General features: G+C 41.7%; 1 protein-coding gene across 1 annotated transcript in view; it reads right to left on the bottom strand.

The window, feature by feature from the left end:
• Window positions 1-6,003: 6,003 nt before the first annotated feature.
• The window catches only part of TRIM71 (tripartite motif containing 71), a 54,940-nt gene continuing 38,050 nt past the window's right edge, over window positions 6,004-22,893 (bottom strand). Inside the window, exons 2-4 of the mRNA XM_027897885.1 lie at window positions 19,701-19,868; window positions 10,593-10,727; window positions 6,004-7,869 (exon numbers count right to left, since the gene is read on the bottom strand). Coding sequence (XP_027753686.1) covers window positions 6,418-7,869; window positions 10,593-10,727; window positions 19,701-19,868 — 1,755 coding nt within the window. The 3' untranslated portion in view covers window positions 6,004-6,417. The remainder of the gene's footprint in view (window positions 7,870-10,592; window positions 10,728-19,700; window positions 19,869-22,893) is intronic.

Raw genomic sequence — 22,893 nt, 5'->3', positions numbered from 1 at the left:
TTTTCAGCAGTCCCTATCTGGAGACAGCCAGGTTCAAATTCAGGGAGGGGCTTTTCTTTTTTGCATTCTGACAGAAAGAGAAGGCTTTGTCTGGGTAATACAGAAACACACATACACCGATTTGCCATGGAAAAAAACCTCACATTTATTTGATTAAACAAAAATAAAATAAACTGCATAGGAACATTTTAAAGTCCAGAGAGACACTGACTTTGTTTTAAGGCTGCCAGTAGCTGATACATCGTCTCCTTGCTACATCCTTCAGCCTTCCCTATGGACCACAAAGATACATTCAGAAACCTCCATTAACACAAGGGTTCTAACATTTTGCTCACTTATTCTACGTAGAAGTTTGCACATAACCTGTCATGCTTTCTTTTCTGCAGTACTCAACATCTGTCAACTAAAAATTATGTCACTTTTTGCCCCCAAGTGGAAACGTGATGCCCTGTTTGGAGCATGGCAGTTCTTGTCACAGCCCGTCTCATTTTCAATTAGATACAAAAAGCTCTGAGAAGGTCATTATAAAAGCAGAGCACTGCCTGTCCTCCTGAGATATTTGATTATTATTAGGAGAGCAGCATCATTAATCTACCAAAGCAGAAAAAAAACAACTGCAACAATGAAGGAAACTACAAAACCTAATCAAGACATTCAACATCCAAGGACTGACAAAATCATCCTGGATTCCAATGCAATCCTGCACCAAGGCAACGCTTCTTATAAATGAGTAGTGAAAATTTTGTAAGATGGGGCCACACATCTACAGTCAATTAAATAAGGGGAGAAAATTGCATGTTTGGCGTTGTTTTCATGTGGACGAGCTTTATTTTGTTCAAGGCTTCCAATTTCTATTTGAGTTAAATCACAGGCATGTGTTCAACGCTCTCAACTACTGCAACAAACTGTGCAGGAACAAAGGAGTGCATGACAGGTAATGCACAGTACAAACAAGAGTCACATACATAAGAAACCCCCACCAACTCAGGTGACTACGCAAACCTTACAAACTAGTTAAAAACTTCTTAGTCATTTTAGAAAGAAAACCTAAAAAGGAAACCCAGAAAACAGACATCTCTCCCTCTGAAGGAAAAACTACTACATTGTCTGAAAAGTATTCTACAAACCTATAAAAGGACTTTTTTTTTAACTAGTCTGGTAGTTCAAAAGGAAGTTACTTAACTACATCAGTACACAGACACTTAACATTCAGTCAGTAAGGCTCTACAAAAAGAGCTTAACAAATTATCTACCTGAGTTTGTAAGTTGATACAATCATTAATAGAAGGTCTAAGACCATGCAGGTACACAAAGCATTTTTAGAACCATTACTGGTTGAACAATGATGGAAAAAGATGCCAGTCTGGCTTGTTAACCCGTAAGATCACTTAGAGACATCAATGTATATTTTCCACCACAACATTTACCAAACCCAGCACAGCCTATTGTTATTAGGGGTCTCCTGTACCCACTTTGCCACCCCTTAATATGAACTGGGGAGGTAAAAGGATCATTTTTTTTTCCCCCCCTCAGTTGAGTAGTCTGAAAATGTGCTTCTGCAACTCAGCTCCACAGGTAAAACGTGGGCTATGCTGCACGTCACTACTAAAGTTGCATAAACCCCCAAGACAGCGGTTTTAAACTGCCTCTCCTGAGTATGTTTGAACCTAAACTGCCCTCCAGGAATAGGAACTTGGTTGCTTTGTCATGGTGGAAAAAATCCCATTGAGTCAAGAAAGCTACTAATACAATCACCAAAGTCAATTTAAAAATAAAAAAAATCAGGATCTTATTCCCTTCAAGCATTTGGTATAGCATTGTGTTTATAGCAATCATAACACCAGTCTTTCCAAACAGGACACATCGGTAGGCATGCATGAGTTTTTCTCTTGTAGAGAGAAGACCTAAAGGTCTTACGGGCATAGGAACACTGCAAATGAACATGAAGTATGTCACGTCAGTTAGTAGTGTCATAATACTGAACAAAAGTTTACACTTCCATGCCTCATAGTGAAACCAGAACCAACTTGGAAGTGTTTCGAGTCTCAGTCCAGTTTGCCTGAACGTTTGGTTTTATTTACAGATTTTCTAGCAAGGGCAGCTTAATATCTCCATAGGCAGGCAGCAAAAACAAAAGCAAACAAAAGCAAGCAGTCACCACATAGTACACACTTAGCATCTCCGTTTTAATTGAAATGCTTTTCCAATAGGCAGGATGAATCCTTCCCCCAGGCAGATTATCAACTCAAACCTGTCAGATGCTAAATTGAGGTAGATGATTTACTTCCGCTAAGTGAGGTAGAACTTCAAACAAAAGATAGTGGCATCTCTAGTTGTGCATTTTGTACCACAGCAAACTGGGTTTCAAACTCCCAAGGACTCAAAGACCAAAGGTACAATATTTGTCTAACTCAAGTACCAGTGTTCCTTTTTTATACAGTTCCAAACTGTTTGTTAAATATCTCTACTTTTAAATACCCTATTACCTTTTGGCACCATTTGGCTTACACTCCTTTAAAAAATAAACAAAACTTTGGCACAGTATTTTTTTAACCTAGAACTGAACAAAGAAATCTTACGATCAAAGTTATGGCAAGATAAGCCAATAAACCTTCTCTCTTCAGAAATTAATTTTGGTTTAACTGTAACACAACAAACTGGGCCCGCTTTCCTGCAATTCCAAGGGAATGCCACATCCAAGTGCCTCATTCTTTCTCCCAGCTTGATTATTGTCTGGCCCCAACATGCATTAGTTTTCAGGTGTTGTCTTCCTTCCCTTGCTTTCTTTAAAGTTTAAGGTTCATGGGCTTCCTTAAATAAGTTATATTTAAAAGGTATTAAAGGAAAAGGAGTGAGTTATCTGAAGGACCTGCATTATCAAGTATTGAATCGGCTTCAGTTTGCTACTGAAGTTCCTGCTTACATAATTCTGAGAAAGGACAAGATTGCTCATAGGCTGAACACCCAAACCAGCCATACTGACTGCCGATAACATTTTGTCAAACAAAAGGTTTACCTAGAGCCACTGGTTCAACCTGGCATAGTGAAAATCCTTTGGGAGTTCCAGTAGACAGCTCTGTCACCTGCATTTGCTGTTCCCCAGTGGAGAGGCACACGCTCACTTCAACCTTTCTCCAGGCTATTTCCCCTAGCTAAGAAGGTTACTCTGAATGCTCGTTCGGTTTGCAATCCAGCTTCCAAGCCTTGCTTTTCCTTTCTGCATGTATGTTATGATACTTGGGCATTAACCTGAGAACATGCATGGAAAAAGCACAGCAAGATTTGAATCTCATTTAAGTCTATTACTTTTTAAAGGCCCCTATGGGGCATCTGATGTTGGCATTGTATATTAGCACTACTTCTTTTCATTGCATATAAACCACTCCATTTTATAAGCTACACTACCACTTTTCAATGAGACCAAGTGTGCTTAGCACTATCTATGACAAAGATAAGAAATTCTTTTTGGGTAGCTAAATAGTAGTGTTTTTAAAACAAAAAAAGCTCCAAAATACACGAGGTCAAACACTTGAGGTTCAGTTTGCAAGCAAATCCCACTGAGTTAAATAGACAGCAACTTATAAAGAGTTCAAGTCATTTCTCTTCCTGACTGAGCTGGACTGGGGGTTTGTGCGATGGCTCCATACAAAACAGCAAAGGGCAACGTCAGTGTCTGCCACCTTCTACGCTGTGCAGGCTGGAGAGGGGCAAAGGGTTCCTCCAGTCCAACACAATCACGACTGCACACTTCTTTTTTTAATGTCTGGGAAAACAACTCCCTTCTAGCCCCAGAAAAGGGTGAACCTGACAAGCATTAAAGCACAAGAGAACATTTCTAGGACACTCCAACACTGTCAGCCACTCTGGTCAAAGTATTAAGAGACCTGGCATTTTCATTAAGACATGATAGGATAAATGTGAGGACACTGCAAACTATACATTAAAGCTTTCTAAACCAGTTTTCTTTGGTATCTGGATCTTGCGGGCTATATATTAGTTTTCACTGCCCATGTTGCTGAATTCTTGGGCTGAATAATACAAGACAAACATGGACATCTGTCACAGCTGTAGGCCATCCCCAAGAAGGGAGGCACGTTCACAAGCAGAACTTGCAAAAGTTGATGGTAAACTAGCTCTCTCTCATATGCATACTTTGAGTGGCCACAGAAATTTATTGACAGACATCCGTATAAAACATCATCCTTTAAAGACTGTTTTTAAAACCATGCTGTCCTAAGATAAAGCCTAACTGAAACACACTGCTTTGAAGAGTTTGCTTCCCTGAGGCTTTGGCTGAAAGGCAGCACAGTTTTATCTCATTTAATTTAGGTGTTTTTCCTCACCTTTCTTTTGAAAGAGGTTTTGCCATCTCATTAATCTTTGTCTCCTTCTGGTCCTTTAGTTTAAACCTCCTCTAAAGCGGCAGCTATCTGTCTGCACACATCATCAGTATTTCTACAAAACCCAGAAAGTTAATGCTCCTTGGAGGGAAAAGCAGCAAGAAGGAAAGTGCACCTTGTGATTTCTCACAAACTTGTAAAGAGCCTTTCAATCTCAGGTCACTTTTGTGCATGGTGGCTGGCAGAGAGATGAACCCTTTCCTTGGAGGATGGTTAAGGCTCTTCAGACTTTTTCAAAATGACCATGTTTAGGTTTCAGAGATCTCTCGCAAACAGTAAGGTAAATCCCATGGCATTTCCAAGGCTTAAGAGTACTGATACAAGAGTTTTTCCACTGCAGAGAGAAAGAAGAGCCCTCTGTTCCCTACTTTAACCATTCTTGTTTGCCAACAACAGAAGGTGAAGCTACGCATCTGCAGAGATCGTGTCTGCATTAACAGCCAGACTGGAATGCAAGAAATTGAAGAATAAACCCAAATCCTTCCAGGGATTCAAAGTCACATTTTGCTGAAGAGATCTCTGTTTTCCCCAAGGGTTTCTGCTTTTCACAAAACATGTTTTTATATCCCCAAAAGGGCAAACTTCCCCCTGCCTCCAAGCTTTTAAGGATCATATACATGTATTTTACATGGAATTCTTTGGTACTGCTCTGGAAAAAAAGCAGCAAAGTTTCACCTTGATGCAGTTTGCCTTACGCTGGTACTGGTAACTCTTCACTTGGATCTGTAGCAAAAGATCCTGTGGCTGGGAGCTACAAGGCCCACCCTAAAAGCTACAGTAGACATTCCCAACTTCTTCAGTCCAGCTCTTTGGGGAAGCCAGAAAATGAAAAAAAAAATATATTTTTGTCACTGATAGAGTTATTGCAATCCTCTTTAAACAACAACAACAAAAAATCTCAATCAGTTGACTTCTCCAAAACACACCCTGAATCTCCAAAGCTGTGCTTATTTCTTACTTTTGGAAAAAGGTACCACTTCTGTTCTAACAAATTCAAACGTTATTTCCCTTAAAGTCTCTCTACGGGGAGGGGCAAAAAAAGCTAGTAATTTCAAAGAAAGTAAATCAAAAGGGGTTTGATTTTCCCTGTTTCAATGCTCCTTGTAACCTCCTCTGTTATTCAGATTAGGTGTACTGATAAGAAACACTAACTTTTTAAAAACTAATTTAGCTTTCAGGTGAAAAGGGATAAAAAGAAATACTCAATGACAGAATACATTAAAGGAAGCCTTGCTTTTTATCTAAACTTTACAAGAACAGCACTAAGTCACTAAAATGAACAATTTGGTTTAAACTTAAAGAATATTTGTGCATTTTCATCAGCTTCACTTTGTGCTGTTAGATTACTGTCTTTCAGAAAAAAAAAAATATACAGAAATGCCAAAAAGATGCAAAACTTGCTCTTCCTGGCGAGTGAATCGCACTCACTTTCACAAAACGTTCAAAGTCATCTGGGAACAAGATGCTGTGCTCACCAGTAAATCAAACACACTGAGGTATAAAAAGGAGAACAGGAAAAAGTTCTCTGCTGCAGCAGCAATTCAAAAAAAAAAAAAATCCCAACAAAACCAAAGTCCCGCCCTCCCATATCCCCACCCACAGAACTGCAGTATGGTCAAGAAAAAACAAATTCTCTATAAACACCTACTACCATTTTCTCCACTTAAAAAGTTACATAGCGCCTTTTTTTGGCTTAGTCTAACAGAACTCACCACACAAACCACCTAATGTGCACAGCAACACTTGTTTGTGCATGAAACCCCACTGCGGGGCAAAGAGGTAAAATGTTCTGAACTATGAGTGTGTGGGGATGGGGAGAGGGCGAGAAACTGGGGAGGGAAAGGAGGACAATGAGGTAGATAGAATTTATTTTTACAGGCTCACTCCCTGCAGAAAAGATAAGTACATTCATCTGTAAAAAAATTAAAGATGAGGTAGGTTTGAATTAACGTTGTATTTTTTCATTTTCTCTTAGAAGAATTTCCCTGAGACAGTTTCTTCCTAATTCAAACACAGATTAGAAGACGAGAATTCGATTGTTTCCGAAGTCGACCACAACAATCATGCCATCAGGGGTGACAGCTATACCTGAAGGACGGTCCATCTGACCAAAGCCGCTTCCCTGAGTGCCAAACTTGCATAAAAAGCTACCATTTGACTCGAATATCTGCACCCGGTGGTTTCTGGAGTCAGCCACGATGATGCGCCCTTCCTGATCCACCGCCACTCCCTGCGGGCGCAGGAACTGGCCGTTCCCGGTGCCCTCCGAGCCCAGAAAGCGTGCTGACTGGCAATCTGGATGGATGACCAGAAGGCGATGGTTGTTGAAGTCTGTCACTACCAAGTGGCCCTCGTGATTGAAAGTCACACCTCTGGGGGAATCAAAGTGCTTCCAGAGTGCCCCTTCGAAGCCATACTTGTTAAGGAACACGCCGTCGGGCCCGAACAGCTGAACGCGATGGTTCCTCGTGTCAGAGACCAGAATCTTGCCCTCTGCGTTGACGGCCACATCCCACGGGTAATTGAATTGCCCGTTCTTCGTTCCTTTCTCCCCAAACTTCAGAATGAACTGCCCCTCAAACGTGAAGATCTGGATGCGATGATTGTCCTTGTCAGCCACGACGATCCTACGCGAAATGTCACAGGCCACGCCGGCGGGGCGATCGAACTGTCCCGGTCGGCAGCCCAGCGTGCCAAACTTGTGATGGAAGGTCCCGCATGGCTTGAACACCTGGATGCGGTTATTACTGCGGTCGGCAACGATGATGTAGCCCTCTTTGTCAACGCTGACCCCCCAGGGGCGGCAAAGCTTGCCGTCGCTGTCTCCCTCGCTGCCGAAGGAGAGCCCCGGCAGCCCGATGCCAATGTAGCTGCGCCCAGACTTCACCACCACTTTGAAGGGGCTGTTCTCAATGTGTTGGTTGCACATCATCACGGACACCAGGTGCTCTCCCTCGAGCTGTGGACGGTAGCTGACCAGGTAGGTCCCGTTTTGCTGATCACTGACATCTGCCCCGAAAAGGTTTCCATCTGGGCCCATCACCACTGCAGAGATCATGTCGCCTCCTGACAGGCGAGGCTCGCCATCGTGGTCGTAGCCGATCACGGTGAAAGAGGCCACTTTGCCCTGCAGCGCACGCTTGAGACCTTCCCCGGTGGCTTTGGTCAGAGGAGCAAAAGCCCCACTGCTGACAAAGCCCATTGATTTAATGGCCATATACAACGCCTGGTCAGGGGGAGTGAACATGATCCTGTCGTCTTCCTGTGGCTGGAGAAGGCCTCTCACGTTCTTCAGCTCCTGCACCTGAGCCAGCATGCGGTCCCGAGCCAGAAGAATATCCATGGTACGACCCTCCTCCAGGACCTGCTGAACAGCACTAATGGTGTTATCCAGCTTGTTTAGGTTCTGACGCAACTTTTCAACTTGCAAGTAGAGTGACTTAGCCTTGACTTGGCGAATCTTTTCCACCTTGCAGGGGACAGAGGGGAGAGAAAAGCACACTTACATCAGGAAAGACAGCCCACACCACAGGCATTACCTAGTGTCACCTTTCCACATAAAAAACAGCTGACCAGTTGTTAAAGCATGTTAACACACAGCTACAGAACAAACCTCCAAAAGCCACAATGTAGACAAGAAGAAATGAGGAAAAGTAATTAATTATCCAAATTCAGGATTATTAGTATTTCCTACCCTCCACGCAAACCTATACATTCTTATCCTGCCGATCCTGCTGCAGAGTGCCATTAGAAAGGGACAGTCACTTGCTCACTAATAAATATTTGCTTCCTCAAATGCTATTCTGTTTTCTAGTTGTAAGGTACTTGACAGATCAACTGAAAGCACATCTCATTTAGCCCCCAGGGAGAACAGAGGTTACTGCAGGCTCTTGCGAAGGAGTAGGGGCTGAGGCTTCACTAACCAGAATTGAGACCAATCTCAGAAGGTGGGCTGTTATCACACAGAGCTGAGGCTGGGAGTCAGCATCAGCTAACGCATGTGGGCTCCTGTCACTGCCCTGCCTGCTAGCAACGTTTTCATCTGACTAGCAATACCAGGCATGTATCTTCAGGGATTTTCGGGGTCCTATTATTTTAATATTTTCTTGTAAATACTAGCAGTCGTGCTGAGCTCATGCTCTACCACGGGGTGCTTTGTAAATGTCACTTCAAATGACACAGAAGGTTGCTGCCAGTCCCTGCTTGGGGGACTGAAGTTTGTGCAAAAACGATTGGCTTGTAACTCATTTATATAAGCCTCTGTTTATCTTTACTTGTGAAAAACCACTTTGGACCATCTGGCAAAGACACCTGCTTTGTGAAACTAATGAAATGTATTTGCTTTTTTTGTTGCAAAAATACATTTCCTGATGTCTGAATACCTGCTTGGCTGCAGAACAATACCCGCGCAATGTATTTTAATGAAGGAAGACTCTGTGTCTGAAGACTTCTTGGCTATTATGCACTGTCTAGATAACATATGTATAAATATACTATTTCAAACTATTAAAAAAAAGTTAGAGATGCTTCCTCCAGTAGATTTCCAAGACAAATTCCTCATCTTAGGTCTCAGCTTAATCCTTAGACTCAGCTTTGGTATCAGAAACCATTCATTAACACACCTGATACAAGGGTTTGATACACCCATCTTGTTTTGCTAGAATCATTTACCACCACCACCAATTTTCCATCTCAAAATAAAGTTTTATAACCTGAAGAGAACTTGCTGTCAGTGCAGATATTACAATGAAGTGCATTTATACAACCTCTTGGGATAAAAATAGCTTAGGGGCAGCTCTTGTTCCTCCTGTGCTAGGAATGCCTCAAAGAAGAAAGCTGCCAAGCTTCTTGAGGAAGGTTAACAGTGGAAAGTGAACTCATCTCCCTCAATACAAAGCCTCAGAAAAAGAAGCATTAGAAGTACAGTAACTCTATAAAATGTATTTTTAATCTTCCCACTGATGCTTATAAAAAGAACTGCAGAAAAACAAAAACTTCTCTTGGAGGGGATTAGTCTCTCTGTAGCTAGAGTAGTTCCATACAATAAATTCTTACCAGATTAACCATTTTGCTGACAACAGATATTAAACCAGAAAATTACTGTTTCAGGTAATGTTGATGGAGAAGAGGGGAGAAATGCTTTAGCAGGATGGCACTGCTTCTGGGTAGCATGGGCCTCATCAACAAGCACAAGCCATCCTGCCTGGCCCTGCTAGTACAGGCAGCAGCCACACAGCACCTGGTTTCCAGCCACACTATCTGATGACTGATTATTATAGGAGCATTCTCAGTTTACTCATAAACCTCTCCCATCTTGACTACAGATTTTTTGCTCCCCTTTAATACTCTTACAGCAATCATGTGGTCACAGGACAAGTCATCTGGGCTCACTTTTATTTAAGGGTCCTAATCCTACAGCAGAGCGTGTTTCTGTTCAGTTCTACAAGTGGGACCCAGAGGGCCTATCCAAGCTAATCTGTGCTAAACAAGCAGAGAAGAGCCATCACCACTAAGCTGCCTTTCTGGAATAAGAAACTTGGTTGTTACTTCTTTTTCTTCCTCTCACAATACCACACATGCATCATGGCTGAAGTGAGGCCGTGAGTTGGGGATTGTGTAAATACATACTCCTGTTGGAAAGTATTCTTTTGGTATACTACTTTAAAAAAAAATAATCAGAGGGAAGACATTAGCTTGATTAGGAGTAAAGGTTTTTAGGTGTGGGGACAATGCAAGTTAGTCTCATAGAATTTCTACTAGTCTTTTTTTAAAAAAAGGACAGCATACACAGCTTTGCTCCTGTCCTTTATGAGAAGTGGACTGGAAAACCCAAACACTATGTACCTAATTCTACAGCAACATATTAAAGATGTTTTGAAGAGTTTCTTTAAACAAGGTGCTTAAAGGGGATCTCCTCCCTGGCCAGCTGCTGAGCCAGCAGGGGGAGTGCCCACCTCATGTGTGGGGCTGTGCTGCTCGGAGGATACAGCAGCCCCTACAAAAACCTCCAGCACTGTATCAACCAGGGCCAGAACCCTGCTACCTACAGAAAAAAATTATTCATAGTCAACTGTAGTGTTTCAGTTCAGTTCTCCTTGGATTTCAGATTTTCACCATGTACTAGTTTAAGTACTTACTCAGTTTGAAAAGGCACTTGTCAGCAGTACAAACCACAAATGTAAGGGTGCATACCTTCCAGAGCAGCTCACACTCCCGCTCTTCCAAAGCCTTCTTATGCCTAGTAGTCACAACTTTGACTTCAGACTGTACCACCTTCGCTTTCATCTCAACCTGCTCTGCCACAGCCTGGGCCTGTTCGATACTCAGCTGTGGACAAAAAAAGACAAACACACTTAAGGCTCAACCAAACTAATTAAAAATGCATCAGAAGACTGCTGCTTACATTTCACTACACCTTCAAGTGAAGGCATAAAGTGACAACTCTTAGTTTCTTATCAGGCCTTCACCCATTTCATACATTGGAACATAAAGACTGACATGATTTTTTAAATACATAGTTATTTACAACTCAGATAGAGACCAAATTCTATTATAACCTTGCAATACTAGTATTTTAAAAACATTCTGTAGGAGAATTTTGCAAATACACATAATGCACCTGAAAGGAACATGTCTCTCTTCTCCTCTCAAATTAAGAACGGTTTTCCTTGAAAAATCATTCCCAAACTACTCCTGTTTCATAAAACATTACAGAAACTGGCATAAAATCAAATAGCAGGCAAATCTTCACATCATCTTTTTCTCATTTATTTGAGGAACTAGTCCATTTCAGAACTTGAGCTTGTTTCAGACTAGGTAGCCAGGTAATGCTCTAGCAAAAACAATTTTCAGAAATGCAGGTTTAGTAAAATGAGTTAAAAAATTTAACTTAAAGACTTTATTGTACCTTCAGGGCCTTATGGAAAATATCCTCATTTTAATTCTACATACGAGAATGTACCAATCTAAGAATCATCTTATGCAACAAGCTATGAACCACCCAATGTGATCCAGCATCAGACAGTACCTTTGTTACCTTTCACAGAATCGTTAGTATTTTTGAAGTCTGAGTTCAACAGCATCAAGTTTATGCCAACAAACTAAAACTTGGGAAAGCTAAACCATAAAAACTGTAAGTGTAATGCAACTTGGACAGTTTTATTCTGGGTATTTATTTTCAGACAACTAGTTTAAATCAGATGTATTCTTACAAGTCACGTAGAAGATCCTGTTCTGAAAGAAAAATACTAACTTGGCCAGGTGACTGGTCACTGGAAACAAGTTGAAGGCAACCCTGAGAAAATCAGACAAGACAACGCTTCTGATCTTTACTCCAAATAATTCTCTTGTTAACTGGCAGAGGAAAACAGGAGTGCTACTTGACAGCTACCTTCTCTTACTGAGCCCTGGGCTGCAGGGTCTTTCAGCTCTTCCTCCTCCATGCAATTCTGAGTCACTTTCCCTAGAGTTTTATCAGAGAAGGTCTTCAGACTCATGGACAGCCTATATATCCCAGTCCCACTAGAGGCAGACCTGAACCTGCCTTCTGACTGTTTCTGGCAGGCAAACTTGACTTAAAGTTGACAAAAAATAAAAATCTCATTACACATTTGGCAAATGAAGTCACAAATGGCCACAGATTCAGGCTTCATAAGGGCCAGTAAGTCTCAGACCTAGCTGGAAGAGTCCACATGTAAGAATACTGTGCCTTTATCATCTCTACTTTGCCATTCAAATACAGAACCTGCTTCTCCTGCAGGGAAAAGGTATGCATTTCTTCCAAAACAGACCTGGACTACCACCAAGTAGAGCAAAATCCCCTAATTCCCTTACAAAGAGAAAGATGTATCTCCCTGAGAAGAGTCAGGGAAACTATGTTATCCACTCATATTCCAATTCTAACAAGGATGTCTGTGAAAGCATGGAAGTCTGGGTTACTTATTTGTGCTTTGTGTACAGCAGTACCCATTAGGACCATGATCTGTGTATATGCTTCCCTCATACCTCACAGATTAGGAGCAATCCCAGCTTCCCTCGTGATTCTCCACTAAAACCAGAGTCCACCTTTCAAGAACTCCATCGTAGCAGGAGAGGTAGCAATTCTCTGTGGATGTTGCAATCTTTCAACTCTATGAACCAGTTATGGGTAGGACAAGTAGCTAAACTCAATAGCACAAGGCTGTCCAGAAACAATTCATGTCATCATCTGAATTTATTTTTATTTGCCCAAGGATGAACAGCTCAGATCAGTGAGAGATGCCCAAAACACTAAGACTCTAATACTGTCCAGCATATTAGTAAAGCTTTGGTAAAATTCAGATGATGCTGGACTCTGCCCAAATAGGCTAAAACAGCCTATGAAGGCTGACCAGCACCAAATCTGCAGAGGTATGGTGGGAGGGAACAGCAATAGACAAGTTATCTATATTTGAAGCAAAAGCCAAGAGCATTAAGTATAACTTTTGGGAGCCTTCCTTACATGGAAATCCCTTGTTTGCTTTGATTTCTGTAAGGTGCCAGAGTTCTGCCATGAAAACTCACTCCTGCTGTTCTGCAGGCATTTCCTGTGCGGAACTTGTCTGAGAGAGGTCAGCTTTTTAGGAAACATGTTAAGCAGCAGCGTTTCTTGTTCTGGTCAGATACCACAGAATCTTTTTAATACCTTCTTGTAAAGAAAAACACAGCTTTTATGATGCACTCTCCTCATGGTATGTCATGATTTTTCCAGCGCTAGTGAATAAGACGGTCAACCAGTTCACATGCTTGGGAGACAGAAGACAAGGCCTGTGTTTAGCCAAGAGTTGTGCTGGGTTATTGAATTTGAGATGGAGAACAACTGCTTTGTTTACTGCTGTTGGTCAATACAGTAAATGGCCTATTTGCAGCTCTGCCTATTCACTTGTGGCTTCTCAGGGTTCCAAAGACAGCCAATACCATTCCTTATTTTATTAGAGATGTCACCAGTGCCTCGTGTTTGTTAAAAACAAGTAAAAGACTTTGCTATGTATCTTGTTAACTTTAGGGTTGAAAATGGTACTTCTAATTCCTCAGAGTAAAATTTAAGTAGCAATAGTGTTTATGCAGGTGATACGTTCCAGAGGGCCACAACACAAGGGAACTTGGCACACAGAGCTTCCAGTGGAGCAGACAGAAATGTTCTCATGAAGGAAAGCAGTGCAGATATCCATCACCAGCTACTGCTACCAGCACATTTCAGTTTTGAGTAAAAGGTGAAGGGCAAAGTTCTGTTGGAACCCAGGTGTCCTCTGCAAGCTCCCTTTAGATGGGCACCTCTGTGAGATCCCCTTCATTTACATTTTACTGCCTGAGGCAAAAAGCAGTAGTGACCTTACTACAGTGACTCTGGCACAGTTACTGATGCTACAACACAAACCTATGAAGAAACCAACTGCAAGACTCAGAAGAAGCGAAGTAGCAATGTAAAACTTGCCTGCACTTCTGGATACCTGTCTGGGCTGGCCACCACAGAGGGGCCCAAATCAGGACTTGCCATCTTGCAGAATGGCAGTTTTCAGTCAGTTTCACACTTCCTGTCTGCTGTTGGACATTAGGAAATGGACCCTCAAGTCACAAAAAACTTCCTATAATTTCATGTTAACTTGAACGTTCCTGTGGAATATTTAGTGTTCTAGAAATATCACTGTTCCAAGTTTTCACTAATTCTTCTTTAAATTAAAAATTATGACCAGAAACATACAACACTTCAGGAGAAAGAAAAGCTATTACAAAGCTTGTGTTGTGACAGACTACAAACAAGAACCACAGAGTGACTGTAAGGGTGCTGATGCTCTCACTGGACAGCTTCCACTGTCCAATACTCAAATTAAATCAGTACGTCCACAGTTATGTCCACACAGCACACAATTATTTGAAGAGGCTAACTCAGGTCTCTGAAGCAGCAGAGCCCGTTAATCCAGATGCTGAGCCATGATGATGGATTACATCAATTCAGTTCTGAAAATTATCCAGTTGAACAAACTGCAGCACAGCGTTCCACTGTGCCAGCACCATGAGACACGTAAAGGCTGCTTATGGCAACCATCGCAAGGCTGGCTCGCATGAACATTGTTGAAGAGGTCCCTAGGACTTTTTTATTCCATCCATCTGGAGATGAGAAGGATGCATAATTTCTCAGGCATTAATTCCTATATTTAAGGTTCCCAATTTTAAGTTTTCCAATGAAGGTGCAAATCCCTGGAGAGAAAATTCAAACTTAAAAGCAAATTTTGTTTTCTTCTGAGGAATTCTTCAGTATTTCAGGGGTGAATGGACCACAGGTATTGGCTAAAGAATCTTAACTATACACTTCCCTACATCAGTAGGGAGGATTTACACTTTAAACACTAAAGAATTTAATACTAAGTTATCCCTGCTTAAGGGGGGGAAAAAAGCTGAGATGCCTATTAATTAACAAACAAACTCCTCTCTGGCTTTTAAAAATACATTAAATAATAGTAAATATAAAAACAAAAAAAAACCAGAAAACAAAACAGAAAACCAAATGACTCAAGGAAACCTTTGGTATGTCTCAAGTAACCCCTCTTCCACCAAATGGAAGGTGTTCCAGTCATAAATGGTTTGTTTTCAGTTCCTTAAGGTAACAAAAAGATACAGTGAGCTTGTTTCACTAAGTTTCCCCTTACTTATCAACTTCAGAGCAGGATAAAACAACCAGGACATAACAGCAGTCTTTCCCCAGCATCAAGAACTGGATATAAATTTCCTAATGCTCTTATACTAGAAAAATTAAAGTGGAAGACCCTGTAGAGTATAGTTACAGTAAAGACACTAGTATTAACAAGCTTAGCAGGGAATTTGCAGTAATATTGGTGCAGATATAGCACAAATCACAGTAGCTGGACCAATTTAGATGTTTCAGTCTACTAAGTACAAAGCACTAAAACATTCTTAAAGTTCCCCACAATTTTAAAAGAAGCTTTGATGGAGGGAGGGCTAGAGGCCAGGCTAATTTACATCAGGTACCACTAAATAATCATTTTGGTTTGTACTGCAAGAACAGACTTTTTGCCTACACAGTTTTAGGCAGAACAGTAGTTTGGACAGTGTAACACGTCAAATCCACCTTCCCCAATAACCATCTGCTCATATGCTGCACTAAAGGAACTCATTGAAACACAACACAAAACAATAACTAGAAGTACGAAGAATTTCAGCCCCTATTGACAAAAATCCCAGATTTAGAAGAGCACAATTGACTCCATTTTGTTTACAAAGCTTCATTTCAGATTCTCAAACCCGCAAGCCTCACTTCAAAGCCACACACAAGGGGGCCTGAGCTAACTCAAAGTGACAACCCAAAAACGATCCCTTGCAGCACAGCGGTGCCATCCTTCTCAGGTATCGACCTCCCAGCAGCACAAATCCATATGGCAACCCACAGGGAAGCTTCCACTGAAGGGCAGAGGCTCAAGGCAACAGATCAGCTTCCTCCTCTGGCTGGCTAAGTTTTCTTACAGTGTCCCCTCGCCCCCCATAAAGGCGTTAATCTATTTCATACCACCTCCCTCCTCCACAGTTTGGGAGGGAAGAGGCATTGCCTTAATGTCTGACCTGCCTTACCACCCGCTCCTGAGTTTTTCATGACGGTAGATAAGAGAGTAGCTCCCACTACGTTCTGCACATGACCAGTCTCAGTGGTCAGTCAGAAGCTTGCACTGTCAAACATCCCAGCAAAACCAATTACGGGCTCAGCTATAAAGGAATTCGTTTGTTTTCCAACAAAACCACTTTTAAGACAACCGAGACGAATGAATCAAATCGTATTTTATCATGTTCACCTGGAAAATTAACCCTAAACGGGAGCGAGCACTCAGTGCTTTACTGTTACGCAAGTGCATTAGATTACACGCATACATACATACATATATACAGTTACACACGTATAGATGTATTTTAAGAACGTGACATTTTGAAGAAGCCATCTATCTTTCATCATAACAGATTTACGTTCAGTTTGTGACCTAGTCCTCGGAAAAAAATCTGAAAGAAGACAGCTAAGTGTGCACTTTCGTGAGGTAAAACAAGGCAGCGGGACATGCTCCCCATATAGAAAGGCAGCAAGCAGTCCTGATTCCTCCCACCTCATTAATCCAGTGTCAGCTTTGGCTTTCATATCATCCTATGAATCCATCTGAGTCTCTGAAAAGGCTGGAAAAGTATCCCAGCAAGGAGGATAGCTTTCCACTGAGATAAGAAGAGGTCCTACAGGCAACTGAGTTGGGTGTTTCTGCTTCATTCCCTGGCACCATCAACAGTCCTGGCAGCACTGCAGTGAACCAGCCAGGAGGCTGACCCAGCCAAAAATTAATCCCACAGAAAGGTTACCCATTCAGCTGGATCAGCTCACCACACAGGCACACAACCACAAGTTCTTGTGTTAGGGACAGGCTCAGAAATGCACGATTCTGACCATCGTGGCACAGGGAAGCAGGAAAGGCTTTCCGTTGCTACAGAATTTCACTGAGGAAAAAAAAAAAAAGCAAGCCTCTTGCTGTCAAGCCTTACCATTTCTTACAGAGGACTTCAACTCCTTTGAAAAGTGAGGTTTGGACTTTTCTGGAGTGACAGACTACATCAGGCTTCAGTGGATCAAGAGGCTGAAACATATCCCAACTCACAGCAATTTTTTAAGTCTGAAAAACAATCTTTCCTCCAAAGCCACAGGAAGAGTTTAAATAAACATTTCTTCCTAAAAGCCTTCAACTTTGGTTAACCAGATACTCTCCAGCCAGTTGACTCATGGCTTGATTTCCTCTCTCCTGTAACGCCCTTCAAATTCCACCTTTTCCCCTTTACTCTCAACTACCCCTCCTCATCCATCCTCAGCATCTCATGTCAGGGGAGCTATCACTTTCAGAGCCTATTAAGCATTTCTAGTACAGCATTATGAATCAGTCAAACTAAGAAGTGTTACTACAACCTATTACTTTTCAAGCCTCTTAGAGCTCCAGTCTATGTTCCTCATATTACAGCCTGTACTGGCATTTAATTCTCTGTTGACTATTTCCATACTTAAAGAAAACCACACAAGCCAATTTCTTTTAATTTAGAGTCTAGTTAACTTTCGAGTTTGTTTTAAATTCATGTTGACATGCTGTCTTCCTCCCTAGGATAAACTTAGAGCTTCACAACCCTATTGTCCCAACAAGGAAAGCTCTGCTTTATGTAAACTTGATGCAATTTCATTGCATCAACCCTTTGAAATGGGCACCTCTGATTTTAAGTCACACACTCTTCTAGTTGCTGCTAATGTTGCTTCAGCAGTAGCTGTCTTAGAACTGAACAATCTTACCATTTGTGCATATGTACACACGGATTACCAACCCCTCAAATTTATAGTGATCTGTTTGCTGACCACCCTAATGATCCAGATTAAAAAGCCCACTAAACTAATAAAACAACTCACCTCTAGAAAACATGGTTCATTTTACAGATCTTTACACAAGCTGACCACTTTAACACTTCCAAGATAGCCTCGTTACCTGGATAGGCTGTAGTGAGATTGGGGCAAAACTGTACAAACTAAAGTTCAGTAGAACCGCTTGTTTGAGTTGCATGAACATAACCAGCACCACCCACCTTTTATCTGCTCCATCATACAATAATCAGCTCACCACAATAGCAGGAGCCTCCACCATAAAAGCCAGAAGAAAACGGGGAAGGACTGAGCAAAGTAAACTCAGCAGGAAGGAAATCAGGCACAAGAACATTCATGCAACACTAGCAGAGTGGTACTCAATGCTATCCCTGCTGGTTTTTACTCCAAGGTGCAGTCCCTTCTTCAATGATTTAGCCACACCCGATAGATAATTAAGAGCCCTGGAGGTCAAAAGCAATAATTTAATTACTAACAGACAATCCCTTGTCTAGGACAGCCTGGAGAAATTCAGAACACTGCACCACTGCACTGAACACTGATGGTCCCTAGACTAGGATAATCCCTTCCTTCTTGCTCATTTTGGGGACATGTGAAATGGTTCAGTATGGATACTGCTGGCGAGCCTTGTGATTCAGATTAAGACAAATCTTGGAAGAAACTAAGTTTTGCAGGACTCTGCCTCAAGGTAGTTTTAAATTAACCACCCACCTGCAAAAACTTGGTGTTTACTGTTCTATTGTAACAAGTTTACATTGAAAGCTAAAGGGAGACACTAGCAACTGTTTACTATCTATACCATCAAGTATTATTTCATTCCACAGAGGTGAAGGTTAATGAGCAAAGGGTTAGCTGCTCCTGTCCCATGGAACAAGTCTACTTCCCTCATCTACTAGAAAGCAGCAACGGGTAGAGTGAGCTTTGGCCTATTTTAATTGTTTATACCCTGCATGTGCCAGGAAAGCACACCTAATTCAGAAAGTTAGTCTACTTCCTATCAATAACATTCTGCAAATGTTTACTCAAAAAAAAATCTTATTAGTTAAAGCACATAGAACTGTTGAGTTTTGTCATACCCAGCTCAAGTTTAGAACAGGAGGTTCACAAAACTACAAGGCAGTAGGTATGAAGTTTCCCGCTACGCTTTCCAGATCCAAAGTCTATCTATACAAACAAAATTACTGCTAATATCATAGTATTTACTGCCAGGCATTACCCAGCGAGAGTAAGTATCTACATGCCACTGCACTTTAATTCCCTGTGTAATTTCTTTTCTAATTTGAAGCACTGTACTACCTTCATTCCAGATATTTATATTTGCATTATTAAACATAGCTGAGGTCGAACAGAATAATAGGCATAGTATGCAGGGTAATCTTTGAACGGAGACAGCTCTAGATGCTCTCTGCACAGGCAAGTTAGAAATTTCACACTAATTCAACAGCTGATTATTATTTTGTATTTGGTGGCAACACTGAAGAAATAACCAGAGTCAAAGGCAGGTAGAGTGCTAGATGCTGTACAGGCAGGAAAGATGCTGAAGTCTTAGTGATAAAAACAAAACCAGGTTTGGCACCGCTATACAAGATCAGAGCTTTTCTTCAAAATGCTTCACGCCCAAGAGCATTTGTACAGAGTTTCATATATATTGTGATTTACATGACAGGATTATGCTGCAAGAATGCAAAACTCATAACAGCACTTTATTTTCAGCTCCACCACCACTTCTGTCAGAGATCTGAGAAAACAGAAGGGGTGAGAAGACTGACAGCAGAAGCAGAGAGCTTTTTGCCTTGACACCTTGCCCTGTAACAGACATGCTGGGGGGGTTGGAGAGAGAAGGAGGAGGGGGAAATGAAGTACTCAAGTTGAGAGTATCTTACTTGAATAGCCTGTCGTCCTTGCTGAGCATCTGCCAGGAGCTGAATGGTGAGAGTCCTGGAATCCTGTAGGGCATCTTGGAGGTAGATAAAGCTGTGACCCACATGTCGTCCCATGGTACATTCACGACATATGGGGACAGAACAGGTATCACAGTAGAAATGCAGTACCTGTAAGGAGAAAAAAAGAAATCTGTATCATTATTTAATGAAGAATTAATATGAAAACAGAGTCAGAATGTAAAAAAAAAATCCAAAAAAGTCAACTATAAAGGAGATGGTTAGAGGCAGTAGCAATAGGCAAAGACCTCACAATAGTTTCTCCATAGAGGAAGAGCTATCCTTCCCAGTAAATTCCAAATCATACCCTAACAGTTAGATGGAAGTATCCTTGTTTTCTTTGCAATACAATAGTAGGAAGAGTGTCCACAACAGCTCCTCTTAAGAGCGGAAGCCATCTGCCAACACTTGCAGATTGGAGATGCCATCTAAGGCAAGTTTCAGGTGAAGACTTTTCCTGCATAAACAAACACCACATTCTCTTCAGTGGGTCATTCAATAATCAATACACTGGAGAACCACAGCACCAGCACTCCCACTCCACAAGAAAGAGAAAACAAAACCATGCATGTGGAGAAACACCCTTTATGTTTTCAAAATATGTAAATCCCTTACGGTCAGGGCAGTGACAGTCTTAGGCAAAACTGCCCCCCCCCCCCAATAGCAAAGCAAAAAACCTTTGTTATGATGGTGTTTCTATGCTACTGATGCTTCAACAAGCTCCAGCTGGAAGATACTGGCATGTCCATCATTTGAATGCTACAGTGAACTGTGGGCAACCACTAACACCATATTCTCTCCACAAAGCACTTACAAACCCTACAGTCAAATCCCAATGAAAGTCTTACACCAAGATGTTAGCCTAGAAAGCTGGATTCATTAATCAGCTGTAACTGTTTCCATTCCATCCAGTAGAGGGAAGTAGCACACAGAATTAGCATCTTCCATGGACGTGTATTTTCTTACAGGGGAGCAGAAACCAGCTGTATTGTTTTTTGTTTTCAAAGATGCAAATAAAGGAGTACAACACTTCAACACAAGAAAGTTCTGCATTGAGGTCTTGCCCTTAACTACGTACACTACTTTTCTTAACAGTTTAACGTTAAAAAATTTATATTACCTGGAAGGGTACAATGGTACAAGGTTTTGTTCTATGAACAACTTTTCCATCACCAGATATTTCAAGTCTACCTCACAGAAAGGAGCAAGGGCAGAACAAAGATTGGACATGTGTTTTACATGCCTGTCTTCTCCCAGCTGTCACCCAGCCACTCCCAATTCCAGCTAGCAGCTTGTGATACGGTGCATAACATCCCCCTTTCCCTGCTCCCTCAAAAGGAAGGGGAAGGACAGGACAGGTGATTCCCTTGGACTGCCTGTGCTGCATACAGTGACATTTTACGCTCCTGTAAGTGCAACAGCTGAAGTGGTATGTGGATTAATTACTCAAAGAGTTATGTGTGCATTTGTGCACATGTCAGATTTTACTAAAACCCCTTGTTTTTCCTAAAGTGAAGTTTCACTGTAGGGAAACTGAACAGACTTATGTTTTGCTTCTGTTCACATACTAAATCCTCAAGCAGTAAGTATCTCAGAATCTCTGATTTTACCAAGTAAAAAGCTGCCTTGGCTCCAAAATACATTGTTCAAATGCATCATCTTCCTCAGCTAGAGGCCTCCTTGTCTTTATGCTGCAGTTGTCTAAATCTGTATACGATGTTCACTTGCACATGCAGTTCCGTAATGTTTCTGTTGAAATTACAGGGAATGTTTATTACATATTCCTGAATAACACCACTTAGACAACTGAGAATTTGAAGGAGAATGAAAACCAAGACAGGGTATCAAGTTTAGTCATATGAATCTGATATACTTTAAAAACATACAGCAGGGATTTGGGGCCTCAGTCAAGCAGAGCAGCTGAAAGGAAAATGGTGACCATATGAATAGAAGACCAGAAGCAAGTCAAATTTATTATTAGTCCTCCACAACAGTCAATACCAGAAGCAAAAGCTTGGTCACTCCTGCTACTCAGGCACTCCTGCTGAAAGCTAACAGCATCCACAGGGACAAAGAAAAATCAAGTTTAAGCTGTTCATTTGCCTCTTGCCACCTACTAAAATGTGGTGGGAAACATCACTCTTAAATTTAGAATGAAGAGTGACAAGAGCCATAATCTCATTTCAGAAATATGTAGATTACATAGGACATGACAGCGGAAGGTCTTGGGCAAATACTACAGAGCCGTTGATAAAGCCTCATATTTGTTTCTTGGTAAAACAAAAACAGCAAAAACAACCTAGATTTAATCTAAGAGCAAAAGAGTTAACAGGCTTGGGCAAAAAGAAGCATTCGGTGATGGACAGACCTCCATGATTACACTGTTACCTTAAACACACACAGGAGAAAGCACAAATGCATTACCCCTACTGCTCTCAGTGGGGTAGGGAGCTAGCCACCAGAAGAGAACTGCAAGAGTCAGCCAGCTTCAAGAGGAACTAGCAACTCCCCAGAAACTCCTTTGTTCACACAAAGACTACAACAGAGTCCCCAAACTTGGCAAGAGGTACAAGGGGCAACTCTCCTCCTGTGGTCAGTACCACGTACTTTTCAGGAGCATCCAACAAGACTGTACATCAGCTCGAGTCAGCAAAGGGAGGACACACCCAAAGAATAAAACTGGTAAGTCCCCAGATGTGCAGGACACAACAGGGAGGGGGATTTGTGCCAGTTGGGCTAAGGGGCTTGGGCACAGCATCCAGCTTGCCTGCACTTCCAACCACAACCAGGCATTTATTGTTAAGCTCAAGCCTGCTCACATCCCAGTCCCTAGGTCATGGCCACAAAGGTCACATACTGCTAGATTAAGTTTCTGTGCCTGTTTCTAAATGAGGGGGGGGGAAGGGAAGAGGGAAGAGAGGAAGCCAGATCTCCCCCTTTGCCCCCACCCACCAAACAAGCAACTCCCTGTAAAAAAATCATACCAACAATATATGTAGGGCAATCCACAAATGTGTTCTCAGCTCAGATCTGATGCACGTACAGCGTACCTAAAATGTTGGCAGAGTTTCCCCTTCTTCCAATTTCAGCAATGTGAGAAGGCCACCCCACATTTCATTTGCACTGTTTCTATAGC

The sequence above is a fragment of the Empidonax traillii genome, unplaced genomic scaffold, assembly GCF_003031625.1.
Source record: "Empidonax traillii isolate 1590-97213 ecotype Southwest subspecies unplaced genomic scaffold, ASM303162v1 scaffold19:size3308961, whole genome shotgun sequence".
NCBI classification, from domain to species: domain Eukaryota; kingdom Metazoa; phylum Chordata; class Aves; order Passeriformes; family Tyrannidae; genus Empidonax; species Empidonax traillii.
The sequence above is the reverse complement of the archived record's forward strand: the minus strand, read 5'-3'. Positions and strand labels throughout refer to the sequence as shown.